This window comes from Monopterus albus, unplaced genomic scaffold (assembly GCF_001952655.1).
Source record: "Monopterus albus unplaced genomic scaffold, M_albus_1.0 scaffold413.1, whole genome shotgun sequence".
NCBI lineage: Eukaryota > Metazoa > Chordata > Actinopteri > Synbranchiformes > Synbranchidae > Monopterus > Monopterus albus.
In genome coordinates this window covers 24,931-39,109 of record NW_018128293.1, presented here as the reverse complement: position 1 = coordinate 39,109, position 14,179 = coordinate 24,931, and the positions used below count along the sequence as shown (strand labels likewise).

Sequence of the window (14,179 nt, the reverse complement as noted above, 5' to 3'; positions counted from 1 at the left end):
AATATATCGATATTGGCAAGGGTTAGATATATGCTGGACGTGAAAGCACTTCGCATTTTGTATTCTTCATTGATTTTACCATACTTAGAGTATGGCGTTGAAAACTGGAGAAATACATACAAAGGTTCACTTCAACCATTGTATATATTACAAAAAAGAGCGATAAGAATTGTGCATAAGATGGGGTATAGGGATCACACCAATGTAGTTTTCATAGTCTCAATTGTTAAAATTCTTTGATTTAGTGGAATATAAGACTGCTGTGTTTATGTATAAAGCCAGGAACAATTTATTACCTGGTGGAATCCAAAAGTTATTTGATGAAAGGGAAGGGGGATACAATTTAAGGGGTCAGTTCAATCTAAAAGTTCATGCTATATGTACAACCAAAAAAAGATTTTGTATTTCTATAAGTGGGGTCAATTTATGGAATAATTTAAGTGTGGACATGAAAAACAGTACTAGAATTGAGGAGTTTAAATATAAATATAAAAGTATGTGTCATTCAAGATATATGCAAGAATAAGAGATTTAATCAAGAATGCATGAAGGAAACACTCTGTTTTAATTTTCTGTGTATTACTTGTCTGGTGAAGAAGAGAATTACCTATGTAGACATACTGCTTGCAGCCAATGATGCATGACATTTTTTGTATAAGATGATGTTATGGGGTAGGACTGGATAAGTCTGACTTCTTCCTACTCCATTCAAACATGTGCTGGTATAAGCAAACTGATTCTGGATTAGCATTGGTTGGATTTGTGTAAATTATGTGTGTGTTGATATCATTTGTTTCTACATGTTTGAAAGAATAAATCAAATCAAATCAAATGTTCTGGTTAAAACATGAACTCTTCTTGTTCACAAACGTTAATAGACGTATGAGGTCAGTTTTGAAGCCACTATCAAATAATGAACACGTATTAACGAGACCTTCCCAGTTAAGTCGAAGCTACACCAGTCCCTGACGTTACTCACCCTTTTAGCGACTCCTCTGCTAAAAACTAGCAGCGACAAACGAAGCATTTCTGTTCGGTTTGCTTCCGCAGTCACGCGAACTTAATTTCCTCTCAAATAATTTGTAATAAACATTATAAACAGAGTGAAAGCCTGTTTCTATTCCTCACTGTCTGCGGCGTGAAAGGTCGTAGTGGCGTTTCCGTGTGGCGTGTAGGCGCACGTTGATGACGTATCGAGGCGGTTGGCGGTGTTTTTAACTTTATTGACTAAATTGTTTTCCATCAACTAGTACAAGTAGGAGTTTCATTCAGGTTTGACGAAAGAAGGGGAAAAATAAATTCAAATACAAGATAATACTAATAAAATCTAAATAAAACCATAATTGTAGATTACATTTTATGTTTTCGAAGACGAATTTACAATTAATTGTGTATAACCTTTAAGAGGTTATACACAAAGGTTTGGAAGTTTATGAAATGTGTAAATGAAAGTATTGGTAGTGTTTTAAAAAATTACATTAAAATCCGTTAGTGAGGGCTGTTCTCTCTCTTTTTTAATTGAATAAATCATTTTTCATCAAATATTACAAGTGAAAATTACAAATCTTTTTCATGATAAAAGGAAAAAAAATATACAAAATAAAAAAACAAAAATACAAATAATACAATCCCCAGTGAATATAAAATATAGTGGGTGTTTCAAAAGAACAAACATACAATAAAATTATATTGATATGCAAACTTTGGATATTTTAACATTCAGTTGATAAAATATAACAAAACATCTTTTTGTAATAGTATCCAACAGGTACACATTTCCTCCTCAACTTTCAGCATCAGAGAAGATGCAGGAATTCTGGTGCCTTTAGGTGCCATAACAAAATCAAAAGGTTTAGCTTTGATGTACAAAAATATCTACTTTCAAAACAGTATAGTACAACGTAAACACTCATTGTTACAAAATATGAAAATGTTTACATTTACATTCATAATAAGTGCAACAATGCAGCATTTTAATGTAGGTTTGCATCATCACAAAGCTGTAAGAGTGGCATTATATACAAATACGTAAATGAGGCACATAACATACATCAGTTTGAGTCACAATAAATAAACCCAATAAAAAAGCTTTATATATATATATTTTTAAAAAAGCGGCTGCCACTTTTGGAAGCATGAGTGCTTTAAATCTATACAAGGTTGTAGAAAAAGTGTGTTGACCCTTTAAGCTCACTGTCTGGAACCTCAAGGTCCATATTTCCTGGATGAAAGTCAAGACCTCCAAGAGTATTACTTTTGCGATTTGACATTTTCCGATTTTGTGCTTGAGTGGGGAAAACAGTGACATAGTAACCATCTGAATTATCAGGTACAGGCTGCATTGTTCTCTGGTGCTTTGAAGAGACATCAACGTCACCAGCTGGGATTCGTCTGCTGTGTCTGGGGTCTCTCATGTCAATATTAGCACCTGATGGATAAACCATGTCTCCATAATTATATGATGCCTGGGGGTCCAGTGTTGAAGCTCTGGCTCTAAGCACATGATCCCGTCCTGTAAAGTCATCAATGTTGAGATCTGAATGGTCAAAATTAATATCTTGGCCAAAACCAGCATCCACCAAAGGGTAGCTGGACTTTACTTTAGGTCTAAGTGACTTTGTATCAGTGTGATGAAATCTGACATCTCCATCTGCATTCAGGACAGGCATTTTCATGTTCACACCTGTCATATCTGATCTGTGATTCTTAGAAAGTCCTTTGAAATTTAGTGAAGGGTCGTCAATGTCAAGATCTGGATGTCTGAGATGCAGCTGTGGCATCTGCATATTCCCATTCAGCCCTGGTGGCTTCATATTCAGATCAGGACGTTTTGCATCGAGGTCTACCTTGGGACCCTTGAAACTGGCATCAGGCAAATCTAAACCTGGCATGCTTACACTAGGGCCTTTCAGTTTAGGTCCTGAAAGATTCATGTCTGGTGCATTTAATCTTGGCATTTTTATTTTTCCTTTTGGTCCATTAACATCTACATTTGGAATGTTGAAGTCAGGTCCCTGTAGGTCTCCATTTATGTCAACACTGGGGCCTTTTGGCATCTTGGTTTTGGGCTTTTTGAACTTTGCATCAGGAAGCCCAATGTTGAAATCTGGAGTATTCATATCTAACTTTGGAGCTTTAAGGTCCATGTTTGGTAAGTCCATCTCTGGGGCATTAATTCCACCTTTCATCTTTGGCGTTTTGAGATTCAAAGCTGGACTTTTTAGGCCTGAATTTAAGTTCAAATTTGGTCCTTTTGGTAATCTGGCATTAAGATCTGGTGAGTTGAGGTCAAAGTTTCCACGATGTAATTTTGGACTAGAAAACTCCACATCAGGAATTTTCAAATGTGGCTTTTTAAGTTTTGCTGATGGGTTGCCAAAATCAGCATTTGGCATTTCAAAGTTGGTTTTGGGCCCTTTGAGTTTGACATTTGGTGCATTGATGTCAATGTCTGGCCCATTTAACCTGCCATCAATCTCAGGTCCTTTTAGGCTTGGTAGAGTACCTTTAGGCATTTTCATTTTGGGCATTTTCATCTTTGCTTTAGGCGAACGAATGTTGACATCTGGAGTATTCACATCCAACTTGGGAGGTTTAAGATCCATCTTTGGTAAATCCAGACCAGGGGCATCAAATCCACCCTTTATTTTTGGAGCTCTCAGGCTCAAATCTGGTGACTTAAGATCTGTGTCTGGCATTGTACCTGACATATTCAATTTAGGCATTCTCAATTTGCCAGAGTGACCATCAACATCAAGGTTTGGAGCATGGAGCTCTGCATTTGGTTTTGCCAGTGTTGGCATTTTGAATTTACCTGATGGCATGTCTAAGTTGAGCTTTGGGGTATTGATGTCTAGTTTGGGGCTTTTGAGGTCAACCTTGGGCATACTTAGATCTGGTGCATTTATGCCTCCACCGAGGTTAGGGCCAGAAATATCTAGGTCAGGTGATTTGAGGTCCAAGTTCGGGCCATCTAACTTTGGACCAGAAAAACCTAAATTAGGTAGGTTCAAGTTTGGCTTTTTGAATTTTCCAGATGGACCTGCAATATCAGCATCAAAATCAGCTTGAGGACCTTTAAGATTGACCTTGGGTACATTTACATCAAAATCTGGACCATTTAAGTTCCCATCAATGTCAGGTCCTTTTAGGCGTGGGCCACTAAATTTGGGCATCTTGAGTTTGGGCATTTTAAGTTTTGCTTTGGGTGAACCAATGTTCACATTTGGAGTGTTAACATCCAACCTGGGAGCTTTAAGATCCATGTTTGGTAAGCCCAAATCAGGGGCATCAATTCCACCCTTTAGCTTTGGTGTTTTTAGACTCCAATCAGGTGATTTCAGACCTGTGTTTAGGTCCAAATTTGGACTCTTGCCAGAAAGATTCAATTTAGGCATTTTCAATTTGCCTGAAGGAGCATTAATATCCCAGTCAGGAGCATGAAGCTCTGGCATCTTGAGTTTACCTGATGGCATGTCTAAATTCGCATTTGGGGTATGAAGGTCCAGCTTTGGACTTTTGAGGTCAACCTTGGGCATATTTAGATCTGGTGCATTTATGCCTCCACTGAGGTTAGGGCCAGAAATATCTAGGTCAGGTGATTTGAGGTCCAGGTTTGGTCCATCTAACTTTGGACCAGAAAAACCTAAATTAGGTAGGTTCAAGTTTGGCTTTTTGAATTTTCCAGATGGACCCACAATATCAGCATCGAAGTCAGCTTGAGGACCTTTAAGATTGACCTTGGGTACATTTACATCAAAATCTGGACCATTTAAGTTCCCATCAATGTCAGGTCCTTTTAGGCGTGGGCCACTAAATTTGGGCATCTTGAGTTTGGGCATTTTAAGTTTTGCTTTTGGTGAACCAATGTTCACATTTGGAGTGTTAACATCCAACCTGGGAGCTTTAAGATCCATGTTTGGCAAGTCCAAATCAGGGGCATCAATTCCACCCTTTAGCTTTGGTGTTTTTAGACTCCAATCAGGTGATTTCAGACCTGTGTTTAGGTCCAAATTTGGACTCTTGCCAGAAAGATTCAATTTAGGCATTTTCAATTTGCCTGAAGGAGCATTAATATCCCAGTCAGGAGCATGAAGCTCTGGCATCTTGAGTTTACCTGATGGCATGTCTAAATTCGCATTTGGGGTATGAAGGTCCAGCTTTGGACTTTTGAGGTCAACCTTGGGCATATTTAGATCTGGTGCATTTATGCCTCCACTGAGGTTAGGGCCAGAAATATCTAGGTCAGGTGATTTGAGGTCCAGGTTTGGTCCATCTAACTTTGGACCAGAAAAACCTAAATTAGGTAGGTTCAAGTTTGGCTTTTTGAATTTTCCAGATGGACCCGCAATATCAGCATCGAAGTCAGCTTTAGGACCTTTAAGATTGACCTTGGGTACATTTACATCAAAATCTGGACCATTTAAGTTCCCATCAATGTCAGGTCCTTTTAGGCTTGGGCCACTAAATTTGGGCATCTTGAGTTTGGGCATTTTAAGTTTTGCTTTGGGTGAACCAATGTTCACATTTGGAGTGTTAACATCCAACCTGGGAGCTTTAAGATCCATGTTTGGTAGGTCCATGTCAGGGGCATCTATTCTACCCTTCATCTTTGGAGATTTTAGACTCCAATCAGGTGATTTTAGATCTGTTTTTAGGTCCCAGTTCAAATCTGAGGAACCAATAGCTCCTTTAAATTTGGGGGCTGAAAGATCAAGGTCTGGAGTCTTTATCTCACCATTAAACCCATTCAGCTTTGGTCCATTTAAGTTAACATCTGGATTTACAAGTCCAGCTTTGAGATCTGGAACTGGAATATTTGGTAAATCAAATTTGGGCATTGTAAATTTAGGAGGATTGTATTTTTGAGAAGGACCTTTGATGCCACCCGATGGAGTGCCAATGGCTAATGATGGTCCCTTAAGGTTAGCTTTAGACAGATTTATATCAGGTGAATGAATTCCACCTTTTAGCTTTGGTGTTTTGATGCTTAAGTCAGATGTTTCAACATCAGCTTCACTGTTGCCTGAAAACCCAAATTTGGGCATATTGAGTTTGCCAGATGGAGTGCCCATATTTAAACCCATGTTCATCCCATTTAGATCAGGTTCCGAAACATTAACACTTGGCAATTCTTGGTCCAAGTCAAGAGAATTCCCAGACAGCCTAGGTTTGGGTGATTTTACAAACCTGGAAGGATCATCCACATTTAGACCTGGTTTTTTCAGTTTCTTGGAATACTTGAGATTCAGTTTACCTGAGGAAAGATCTGGGGTTTCTACACCTGGTGTCCTAATATCATATTCTGGACCAGAAAATGATGGCCCAGAGAACCCCAAGTTTGGCAGGTCTCCTATTTCTGGAGCACTAAAAGCTCCATTGCTTTCCAGTCCAACACGAGGTCTTTCAAGATTTGGCATTGTCAAGTCAGCTGATGGACTGTCAATGGTTGGCAGTTTTATACCTTCTGGTAATGTTCGGGACAGGTGGAAATCTGGAGTGTTAATCTGTGGACTTCTTCCGTCGACTTTAAGTCTCGGCACCTGACCTCCACTTACAGCAGCTCCAGCCCAGCCGAGACCCATTGGTGGAAGGTTCATATTGCTGCCATCTGTTAAATCGCCAGACAATGTTGCATCATCAAATTCTGAATCGACATTAAAGTTAGTGCTTGGGTTCTTGGTTTTCAGACGTCCAAAATCAACTCCAAGGCGAGGCAACCCACTGTCTTGTTTTAGGCTGACCTTGGATGAACCTGGTAGGGTTGAATTGGCATTAACCCCGCTGTCCTCAGGACCATCCGAGTCACCCTTCATAAACCTCTTGATTTTGGCCTTGTAGAGTTTGCTGTAAGAATCCTTCAGCATCTAGAAATATAAAGCACTTGGTGACTGGTATGTAACTATAATATCAAGGGTTCTTGTAATGATTCTCTAGCAGTTGGTGTGGGGATCAAAGTTATCACTGTTTCCTTCAGATTGAAGTACAAAAACAGCTGTTGGCTCAACAAACAAAGTGCTATTAGAATTTATGCCCTTTCAATGCAGGAAAACCAAATAAGAACTTAGGTTTAGCATTGAACATTTAGCAGAATATTTAGATATATGTTCATTATATTGTGGACCACTGCTGCATGAAGGTAAAAGAAAATTAGGCATTTACTAATCCATTAATTGAGTCTGAAGTTGCAGTATCTGTATTCCACCTACCGTATCAGGACTCTTGGCCACCTGGTCCAGATTTCCAAGGCTCTTGCTCAGGTTGTTCCTGGTGAGAACTTGGACCTTGTCATTATATGGTTCAATCAGCTTCAGTACTTGTAACACCTCGTCTTTTGACAGTGTATTAAAATTGATTGTTGCCCCCAAAAGTTCATCCCCTGAAAAAGAAAATTCAAGTGCCTGCATGAAACATTAGCTTGTTTCAGAGCAATCACACACTTTCATGGGTGAAAATCATAATACGTATATTACTTAAGTTTAGGAAAAGGCACCAGGCATTAAGTATAAAAGAATCACAACAGGAAGCTGATTAATCAGCTAAGCAATCCTCCCAAACAAGTTTATTAACATTTCAGAGAACAGTGCTCTTTGTGAGCTTTGAAAAAGAAAGTAACTACTACATTGTATTTCTACCGCAGTCTAACATTTGTTAACTATTCATTTACATTTAGCGACTATAAAAATATGCAATTCATTACCACGGCAGTGTAACCTTATAACCTACATATTCAGTTGTGTTGACACAGTTGCTGTGTTTGTACAGTAACTGGGCTGAACTATAAAAGCTGTTTAAACATGTTGCACATGTCATTTGGAGGAGCAAAACAATTAGAGAACTTACAGTTTGATGCAATCCAATACTGACAAAACAAACACAGTAAAGCCCAGAAAAATTTGATATAACTTAACAAGGATAAATAGTAGTGAGCTCAACAGTAACTGTACATTTTAATGAATGAAATGTGTTTTGATAATCATACTATACAAAGTTCCTTCTGCTCATTCTACAACATCCATGGTTAACACGACCTTGGATCTGGGCATAGTGCGCAATGATTTCCTTGAATTTCTAAGGTGTGTTCTTGTGAGAAATACTATTTAAACTAAAAGCTACGTCATTATTATGTCTTGTTTTCAAAACAATTTCAAGCAATATGGAAAAAAGCTAATGTACCAAGCCAAAGGTCATACCTTCCCTCAATCCCTGCTTGACTGAGGCACTGTTGATGCCGGACACGACCAGCCCGCCCTCCTCTGATTGCTCCAGGGTCAGGGCCTCAGAGAGGCTCCTTCCTCGGCGATGTCTCCGCTGCAGGCAAAGACATTTCATACAGTGTTTACAACAGAAATACATCTGAAATCTAATTTTTGTAAGATGTTTAACTTTTTAACACAGAAATAAAATGCGTTGATGTTTCATATACCATCATCCTTGTTTCTGTCACAGTGACATTGAAAAAGCCCTTTGGATTAAACCTAGAGGAGAAAAAAGCATTGCAAACAGTCACTTATCATGGTAACGTGATACACACACTGTCATATATTAAAGCTTATAAAACAAAACAAGAAGGACATTAGCTGACCCTCAGTGCAGCCGAAGGACCAGGAGAATCCAGAAAACGGTTCTAGTCATAGGATATTTTCACTTAAACAAGCGAGGGAAAGGCTCACTAACCAAAGACTAATCAAAAGATGCAGAACTGGGTAATTGATGAAGCAGAGATAGGACCTCTAAGACAGGGTGGATTTCCACATTATCTATATCTTGGTAGAAAACAGGTTGAGAATCTACTTGTATGGGTCAATTCATGTCATAATCAATTTAGAAAAGCAGTACAGCATTCTGAGTCTAACTTCCAACCAATAAACTGACTTTTCTGTACAGCAGCAAGGTACAAAGTAAGGTCTAGACCTTATTACTAATACTACTACTATTATTATTGTTATTATTATAAGCAGTAGTAGTATAGTAGTAGTAGTAGAAGAAAGGAAAAAACCAACAAATCCCCCCTGAGCAGCAGTTGAACTCTCTTTGAGTTCAGTTTCGATGCCATATGTCAGAATAAGATCAAGGGTGTGATTAAAACAATGAGTGGGTTTATTTACAGTTTTAGAAAAGCCAGTTGAGTCTAATAATGAACAGAATGCATTGTTGAGGCTGTCATTGTCGGCATCTACATGAATATTAAAGTCGCCTACTATGATTATTTTATCTGTACTAAGCACTAAATCAGACAGAAAGTCTGAGAATTCACTTAAAAACTCTGAATAAGGAGCAGGTGGACGGTATACAATAACAAACAGAACAGGCTTTTGAACTGAACTGGCTAGGGCTAATTAATAGGCTGCAGTCAAAGATCGCTGCCACACCTCCACCTTGGCCTGAGCTTCGAAGGATGTGACAATTACTGTGACTAGGTGGAGTGGATTCATTTAGACTGACAGGTTCTTCCTGCTGTAACCATGTTTCAGTAAGACACAATAAGTCAATGTGATGTTCACTTATCAAATCATTCACTAACAGAGATTTAGATGAGAGAGATCTGATATTTAATAGTCCACATTTGATTGTCCTGTTGTTTGGCTCTATAAGAGGAGTCGTCTTCATTTCATTAGGTTCTTATTAATAACTTATTTTGAGCTGATTTTTGATTTATATAATTTAGGTGTTCGGGGGAGCAGACACAGTCTCTATGGGGTACTGGGAGTGTTGGGTGGGTAGCAGCTGGAAGGAGACAGCAGAGAGGCAATCGGGTAGCGAGCACAACACGGCGCAGGCACAGTAAACAGGAAGTGAATATGCTTACCACAGGAAGGCCCCACTCCGTTAGACTTCAGTGGATTCACTGTTTCAACTGCAGTTCCAAGTAAACATCTGAAAGGAGGGAAACAGAAATAGGGTTGGAGAAAATATATTTGTGTTACCCAGATAAATTCTGCTTTTGGGAAACACGTCATTTTATTTTGTCACTGTCACACAAGAATCAGCACAAGCAAGAGGGGATGGAACTGCTAGGAAGCCAGCAGCAACTGAAGGCACGCTGTAAAAATATTGTTAAAAATATCATTAATTTGTTATTTTTAAAGCTAAATTATATGGTTTCATCTCATCCCAGCATATTAAAAGTTAATTTCGATCAATATAAATGTGCGTCATGAAGTCCTCAGTAACACATGCCCTGAGAGACGTGTTTATTTTACTGAGGATTTAAAAAAAATATGCAGCACAAAACACAAAGCCTTTGGGCAAGAGGGTGCCAGTTTCACTGTGTGCATGTGCGTGACTGACACCCAGGTGAGGCAGCAGGTGCCCTCGCAGGTATTTGAGTTACAGCCTCAGGGCTCTTGCTTCACAGCTGAAGAAAACCACAAACAGGTTTATCGAGAGTACTGCGAACAAGTGCACTGTTGTTGGGTGTTTCCTTTTTTTGTACACGCATAAAGGTAAAGTAAACACACCCATGCTTAGAAATCCCATCAGAACACTGAGTGAACCCAGAGCCACTACGTTCAGTCAACATCACGTGAAATGATGCACAGAGATGAGCTGATCAGTGAAACTGCACCTTGTCAGGGTCACCACACAGCTGCTGCTCACAACATTTCAAAATAAAGGTTTGTAAATAAGGATGAAAATCTTTGGTGACTTCTTTCAGCTCGTCTTATTTAAGATGGACTGATTAAAGCAGATGAATGCAGAACCTCTCCACCATTCACACAGCGTCGGTGCCATGATATCAGCAGACGCACAGCATGGACACACACTGTGGGCCTAATTAAAACTGTATTAGTTATCACTAAATTCCCTGTATATGAATGTGATATGTAATGAAGAATTCAAAACTACAAAGCAGAATGTTAAAACTGCACTAATCTCTTAAGTCAACTTGTGGTTGTATATCATATATATGATATATGACACATTACTCAGCATCCATTGATTTACTCAGCAAAATCTCTTTACTCATAATCAAAATCACATTAAAAATGCCACAATGACAATTCTGATTAATCCAAAACCTTAAATATGATGTGGCAAAATGACCACATATCCTGAAAAAGTGCAGTTTTACTGTTTAGAGGTCAGTTAGTCTAAATTATGTCTGAGACAAACTCCTGTTTATCAATCAGAATTTGAACGACACCTGCGCAGTTTATTTACTACTTGAAAAGTTGCCCATTAAACATTTCAAAGGTGAGCCAAAGTGCACACGCCCAAAGGCACAAAAATGAAAGTGTTCCGTCAGCAGGAGGTCGACGTGCAGCGGCGCTGGTCCCCGGTGAAGAAACTCAACGTGCTTACTTTTCCATTTGGTCAGCAACACACATGTATGGATGCACGTTTGTAACTTGGCAGGAGGAACACACATCAAGCTGACCAGTGTAAAAAAAAGCAACGTCAGCCAAAAATAGCCTGAGAAACGATTTAAGATAAAGAGCAGATTAGAAGAAGGCGCTGCGTCCGTGGAAAGACAACTAATACCATTTAAAGGACGTTGAGCCACAGAAACATATTGTCCTGTGATTAAAAACAGCTGTGACACGGAGAACAGGTGGGTAACACAGGAGCTTGACAGAAAGTACCCGGATGATGGCACCTGAAGCGCAGCCCACTCTCACCCAAAACCACCTTAAGGACCACCCGCCACACAGGACGAAGCTCCCAGCTGGAAAATAAAAATATAAACACGACTGACCTCAGGATGCTTCAGGCAGGTGTTGTAGTCGTTGCCGAAGTTGTGCCGTAGAGTTTCAGTCCAGAGCTTTGTGCCGTGCGCGCTGTGACTGAAGAGAGGCGCGCCAGTCAGGTGGACCAATACTTGGCTTAAAGCAGGCAAACAGGTTCCACCTTAAATATCCCGCCTCCATTGGCTGTCAACAAAGACAAACACACACACCTTCACACAAACACACCCTGACTACCACACGCCTGCAGCTCATATACATACAAACACACGCGCACATTAATTCAATCTCTGAACCCTTTTTCCTCGCGCGTCAAACATCTGTACCCACATACGCACACGCGCAGTGTACACACAGACACATTAGAGCCTGCACTGTAGACGAAACCTGGACTTTCAGAAACGGAGCCAGAGCAAAAAGTATAAACCAAACACACCCCCGCGCCCAGACGATAAGCGCGTTAACAGAAGGAAAAATGCTGACCCGCGAGAAGGGAGCGGCGGGCGTGCACTGCGTGACTCACTCTGATTGTAGTCACTTGTTGGGCACAAAGAGCGGTGTGTGTGTGTGTGTGTGTGTCTGGACAGAAAGAAAACAGTTCAGCTGCATTCACAGAATCACAGTGATTCTGTGAATGCACCTGCACAGGTACAGCAGTGGTTCACGTAGGCCCACGCGTTATTAAACAAGTGTTCTCAGGCAAACCCGGTACCACAATAGTATGGACAACCAATGAAGTCGTTTAATTAGCTGTTATAGTTTTATTACCAAGCAGCTCTGTGATTGTACAGCTGCTGTATAATTTGCTGACAAGACCCACAGAAGAAAAACCAGCCAACCAACAAACAACCCTCCCTGAACCAATAAACAGTAGGTCTGAGTGCTGGAGACTGTGGGAGCCACTGCACCAGTCAAGGGCAGTTTCTGGCCCAGTAATAAGGCCTGGCATGGACAGAATGCACAAAACAGTGGCAGGTATATTTTCAGCTTTGGACTTTAGTTTGTGGGGAACCTGACTTCCATTCAAGGCACTTTAGCAACATCTGTTTGTAAAACGCCATCACTAGGCACCTGCTGCTTCCAGTCTCTCCCACCAGAGAGGAATGAACAGCCGCTGTGTAACTAATATAGATGACTTTTTTACTTCACTTACAGATGAACAGATTTACCAAGTTATGATCAAAACAAGTTTCCCATGCACAACAGTCCATCCATCCATTATCTATTGTAAGGTATTTCCCAGTTCTTTTAACCAGGAACTCACAGAGACGAAACGGACCACTTGGATATAAAAAATAACCGTTTTATTCAAAAGATCACAGGTAAAATTAACATTACACGTCCAGGTATCTTCCACCTCCAATCCTGCGCGCAGGCAGATGAACAATGAAAGACCCCGAACCCAACAGGCCTGTACATTATATCTGTTTTGGGCTAACCCCATTCTACCCAGGGACGTCAAACCGTGGCGTCACCCGATATGCCAGCTTCACAGCTGACCATAACAATAGTCAAAACATGGAGAAAATCAATTTGTGTGTGAGTTGTTGATTATGTGGTGTGTATCTAAAAACATACAGGACATTCAGGGACATGTCCGGACATTAAGCCTAGGAAGATATTATGATTAAGATTACGGCTGAACATATCATACTAATAACAATAATCATCCTGCCTGCTGACAATCAAACTTTTCTATCTAGTTGTCCTTCACCATAATGCACCCTGCAAAAAACTCATGAGAATGACTAAGCATTTAAACTAGACATCCTGTCTCCACTAAACATTTCTAATACAACAAATATCTAACCAATATCTATCTAACTAAAAAAAATACCTAACAGTATCCTGCTTATTGAGGGTCGCGGGGGCCTGGAGCCAATCCCAACTGACACTGGGTGAGAGGCAGGGTCCGCCCCGGACATGTCTCCAGTCCATCACAGGGCTGACATGTAGACAAACACCCACACACACACTCCTATGGGCAGTTTAGAGTCACCAGTCAACCTAAGCCACATGTGTTTAGACTGCGGAAGGAAGCTGGACAGAACCGACGCAGGCACAGGGAGAACATACTGACTCATCCACATTTTCCATTATCTAAGGTAAAGGATGCTTGACCTCTTCTGTTTTAAAGCCTCTGTAACTCAGGTGTGTGTGTGTGTGTTTCATTGTTGTTGCCATACATCCCTCTTTTAGAAAGTAGATACTGACATTTGTATAAGATGCATAGTGATACGAGAAGGGAGGTGTCTTAAGCTGTTCACTGGTCGTGGACTCTGAACGCTCTCTGCAACTGCAAGACTATTTATTCAAGGTTGGTTAAATGTTCCCAGGTGGACAGTGAATAAAGAATTTACAAAAACAAACATGTAGGTATGAATATGTTAAATACATCACACAGAGTATGCTCATAGTGCACGTGCATTCAGCGGCTCCGAGTTGTCTCCTATGAAGCGTGTAGCAACATCAGCTGAACAAACAATCAGTGT

At 40.2% G+C, this 14,179-nt stretch overlaps 2 protein-coding genes across 4 annotated transcripts in view; both read right to left on the bottom strand.

Moving 5' to 3' along the window:
• mrpl4 (mitochondrial ribosomal protein L4) overlaps positions 1-1,184 on the bottom strand; it is a 7,440-nt gene extending 6,256 nt beyond the window's left edge. Inside the window, exon 1 of the mRNA XM_020586567.1 lies at positions 980-1,184. Coding sequence (XP_020442223.1) covers positions 980-1,027 — 48 coding nt within the window. The 5' untranslated portion in view covers positions 1,028-1,184. The remainder of the gene's footprint in view (positions 1-979) is intronic.
• A 450-nt stretch (positions 1,185-1,634) lies between these two features.
• Positions 1,635-12,242, bottom strand: LOC109951851 (neuroblast differentiation-associated protein AHNAK-like). 3 transcript variants are annotated; one of them, XM_020586568.1, is made up of 8 exons: positions 12,171-12,242; positions 11,699-11,873; positions 9,809-9,876; positions 8,426-8,477; positions 8,193-8,310; positions 7,209-7,378; positions 6,257-6,866; positions 1,635-2,512 (listed from the first exon to the last, which is right to left on the bottom strand). In XM_020586568.1, the coding sequence occupies exons 4-8, from the start codon at positions 8,429-8,431 to the stop codon at positions 2,151-2,153; spliced, it is 1,266 nt and encodes a 421-aa protein (XP_020442224.1). In that variant the 5' UTR covers positions 8,432-8,477; positions 9,809-9,876; positions 11,699-11,873; positions 12,171-12,242; the 3' UTR covers positions 1,635-2,150. The 3 variants fall into 3 exon arrangements, with proteins under 3 accessions (XP_020442224.1, XP_020442226.1, XP_020442225.1); XM_020586570.1 differs by having other exon boundaries at positions 6,464-6,866; XM_020586569.1 differs by lacking the exons at positions 11,699-11,873; positions 12,171-12,242 and adding an exon at positions 11,305-11,497.
• Between the last annotated feature and the right edge of the window lie 1,937 nt (positions 12,243-14,179).

Coding starts and splice junctions, on each gene's coding strand:
- LOC109951851 (XM_020586568.1), bottom strand. Junction 7,379..8,192: donor CAAGCAGGGATTGAGGGAAG/GTATGACCTTTG, acceptor TTTCTTTTTCAG/GGGATGAACTTTTGGGGGCA. Junction 2,513..6,256: donor AACCCCAGATCTTTCCTCAG/GTAAACTGAATC, acceptor ATGACTTTACAG/GACGGGATCATGTGCTTAGA.